The following is a 3708-nucleotide window of genomic DNA, read 5'->3' on the forward strand; positions in this document are numbered from 1 at the left end:
CTGGCCCGTGGCTGGCTGCACCGGGGTGGCCCGACAGGCCTGCACCCCTCCCCGGGCAGAGGGGTGCCCTGTCTGCCAGGCCGGGCTTTGCCTGGAGGGCTGGTGCCTAAATGTGGACAGGGAAGAGGGGTCAGAGGAGGATTTAGCTTTGTGACTGTTCGTCTCCGCAGAAGCGTTCACACCCGCTTCTCTCCGCAGGTGCACACTAACGCTGCCACGCGTCAGAGGAGCCAGTTGGCCGCGCCTGCCCCCTCCCGCTGGCTGATCGCCGCGGTGTGAGCCACGGCATCCCTCAAAACACTCAGCCCAGCTGCAGTCCTTGTCCGTCCCGTCAGAGGATGACCAGACCACCGCTCATCCTGAGACACTCCAACTGCTGGCACAAACGCAGCCCTAAGCGTTCCAGCCACAGAGCAGGCGATTGCCCTCCCCTCAGTGCAGCGCACCAGCATGCCATGCTGAGCATCAGCCGCCCGGGGGCTGTGCTGGCCCACCCAGGGGTCTCTCTAGCTGCCGTCATGTGTTCCCTGTACCAGAGAGGAGATTGCAGCACTTCCAGGATACCGGGCAACTGGCTGAACCCTGTGCCTGACAAATAAAGGCTGCTGGGGAGGGGTGCAAGATATTCCACATCTGCTCACCTTCAGGGCACTGGTTCTTCTGCACGGTGCATCGCCGCACCTCCGTGGTGGCAGGACACAGGGACACGTCTCCGGAGGGGGCCAGCAGAATCCGCCGTGTTCGGTCTTCGTTGCCCTTCTTGAAGCCACAGAGCTTCCTCTTCTTGGAGCAGGGCCCCCAGGGCCCCCACTCACTCATTTCACATTGTGCTGCCAGATAACAAGAGAGGCTAGCAGTGACTCTCTATTTCTCCGTGCTGCCTCAGGACTGCCTGGAGCCCTTGCACCTCGTCACACCTCTCCTCTGCTTTCTGCTCGAAGAGTACGTGTGTTTCCCCAGCAGCTTCCTAGGTTTTTGAGGCACCCTCTTCCTTGCTAGACCACACAAGCTCCGAGTCATGCCTCACAAACATGCGGCAGCCGCGCTGGGGTGCTGCTCCCCACCCAGGCTGGTTTCCCAAGGGCTCTGCCCTCCCGAGGGCTGGGTCTGACCTGTGCCGTCACCCCTTTGTCATGGGTGCAATGAGCCATCGTCTCTGAGGGGCTCGTTTTGTCACCTGAACCAAACTGAGCAATGCAGCTGTGACTGGACCAGACAGAGGCACAAAACGCTCAGCGAGAGGAGCCTGAGCATCACTTACCAGGACTGCTGCACTCCATGGTGCCGTTGGCAGCAGAGTAGCCTTCGGGGCATGTGATGTAACATCTCCCTTTGTGCAAATACAAACCTTCCTTACATTTTGTGCAAAAGTTTCGACTGAAACAGGACTCACAGTTCTCAATTTTGCATTCTGGGGAAAAAAAACCACAAAGCCGTCACGTGGTCTGGTGTGAGCAAAAGACTTGAGAAGCTCTTGACTGCGAACTGGAGTTTGCTCCTGGCTCCAAGGGGTCTGCCAGCAGCCTGGGCAAGTCTCTGAACATCCTGGCTGGGCCACTCAGACAGAAGCTCAGTTTTCTTTGCCCCATTCCCTGGTAGAGGACAGAGTCCCTGTGCTGCAGCTCTCATGGCCAGCAGCAGCCGCTGCCAGATCAAAATTGGGCAGGGTGGAAGAGGTTTGGGCTGGTGTTCAGCTTGAGCATCAGTCAGCCAAGGCGGGACAGTGCAAGGAATAAAGTACCGTATCAACTGCTCCAGCTGCAGCTATGCTACGGGCTGCAAAGGAACGGAGTTAGACGGAAATCTGGCCATGAAGGCAGTTTGCATGAAACCACCAGGGAAGTGATCACATTTTTCCATGTCCAACTTCTTCCTGGAGCTGTGGTTGGAAGAGGCAGCCCCAGGCCAGGGGTCTCGTTCAGAGAGCTGCTTGGCTGTGGTGAGGGGCAGAGGAGAGGAGGAAAGGTACTTGTGCAAGCAGTACCTTAAAAGCTGAAAGGATCCCCCTCCTCCTCCTTCTTCCCAAAGAAAGAGGGTGCAGTGTGGCAGCTCAGGGAACAGAGCTTCCCCAGTGTCCTACCAGATGTCACATCCACTGCGTGCCTAGGCATGAAGCATGCTGTGGTGGCATAACCCTGCCCTGAAGGCTTTGCCAGTGGCCCTCTGCTCTAACGGACCACTGGTCCTTTGCCACCCCCTGCCTGCAGCACGGGGAGACCCACAGAGTCTCTCGAAGACCAGAAAGGCCAAACCTCAAGTCATGGGAAGGCTGATGTGGGGGCAGGGGGTGCTCACCTGCCTTCTGAGGGCACTGACTGGGCACTGAGCAGCTGCTTAAAGGGAAGGAGCAGCTCAGCCTGGCTGCACCGGCTGCATGGTGCCGCAGCAGGGACATGTCGGGGCACTTAAGGCGCATTAGCATTGATTACAGGGTTATTCCCTGGGCAGGTCACTGCCCTGCTCCGCACAGCCTCCTCCTCTTTAATAGAGCCACAGCATCTCCTCTCACTGGACTGGAGGTGGCACAATCCCCTGCAAAGCCCCGCCACCCTCCCGGCACCCTCCTGCGTTCCACCCGTTCCCTCCTGCCCCCACTCACTGATGCACTTGTTCATGTCTGTATTGCGAAGGCCGAAGTATCCCAGTGGACACGATGGCAGGCAAATCCCGATCTGCCGGATGTCGTTCCTCTCCAGAAGAATGAAGAGTTTGGGGGAACATCTCAGGCACCCATTGAACTCAGAGCACAGGTCGCAGCCTCTGGCACAGCCCTGACTCAGCTCGGTGCTAACTGGAAGAGCAAGAGAGAGGCAGCAGTTAGTGCCTGCCCGCCCAGCCGGGCTCTGCACGCTCCGGCTTCAGCCCCGAAGCACCGGCACTGCTGGCAGAAGGGCAGGACAGGGGCAAGCTGAGGGCCGGGGTTGGCCACACTGATGCACTCGCTGTGGCTGCTGGCACTGCTTTGGCCAGGCATCACAGCCCCATGCCCAATGCCCATGGGTGCCAGCGCTGCGCTGAGCACGGGGACAAGGGTCATGACAGCAGCAGCGGTGAGGGGCAAGACCCAACTCTGCACGGAGCCGCAGTGCTGCCTCCCCACCTGCCCCCTTGCAGCCCCGTCCATCTGCCCTGCCGCCTGTGCTGGGTGGAACCCACCAGGGACACGTGCCAGGATGGGCCAGCACCTCCTCGCCACATCCCCTCTGGGAGCTGGCTGTGCTGCCCCGTTGAGCTGCAGGATGAGAGGGGACCAGAGCCACGCTGGAGCGAATCCCCTAGCGCAGCGCTGTGCTTCGCGCCAGGCTGCATTCCCAGCTCTGACCCCACGTGTGTTCACTCTGTCTGGCAGCGCAGGGATTTTGCTGCCCCCAAAATAGAGATTCTTCTCAGCTCCTAAGCCCAGTCCAAGAAAAATACTCAATCCCGTGTCTTGAGAGTTTTCTGCTTTTAATTATCATGTAAAATGCTGCTTGTTTTGAAATCAATAGCATTCTTTGCAGGCTAGAGTGCAGGTTATTTTTATTAGTTTATTCTGCAAGCCAGGTCCTTGGTTATAGAAAAGCTGTGCATTTAAAATGTATTTTTTTAAGTACTGTGTTTACCACAGCTCAAAAGCAAGCATGGAGCACCATGGGGCTCACATGCTAGACCAAGAGGTAAGAAAACTTTCATCTCCCCCCTGCAGTGACGCAAGACCCCGGCAGCAAC

General features: G+C 58.1%; 1 protein-coding gene across 1 annotated transcript in view; it reads right to left on the bottom strand.

The window, feature by feature from the left end:
- RSPO1 (R-spondin 1) overlaps nucleotides 1-3708 on the bottom strand; it is a 5987-nt gene that overhangs the window by 338 nt on the left and 1941 nt on the right. The window contains exons 2-4 of the mRNA XM_010134328.1: nucleotides 2600-2791; nucleotides 1262-1411; nucleotides 642-830 (exon numbers count right to left, since the gene is read on the bottom strand). Coding sequence (XP_010132630.1) covers nucleotides 642-830; nucleotides 1262-1411; nucleotides 2600-2791 — 531 coding nt within the window. The remainder of the gene's footprint in view (nucleotides 1-641; nucleotides 831-1261; nucleotides 1412-2599; nucleotides 2792-3708) is intronic.

The sequence above is a fragment of the Buceros rhinoceros genome, unplaced genomic scaffold (genome assembly GCF_000710305.1).
Source record: "Buceros rhinoceros silvestris isolate BGI_N320 unplaced genomic scaffold, ASM71030v1 scaffold28924, whole genome shotgun sequence".
Lineage (NCBI taxonomy): Eukaryota > Metazoa > Chordata > Aves > Bucerotiformes > Bucerotidae > Buceros > Buceros rhinoceros.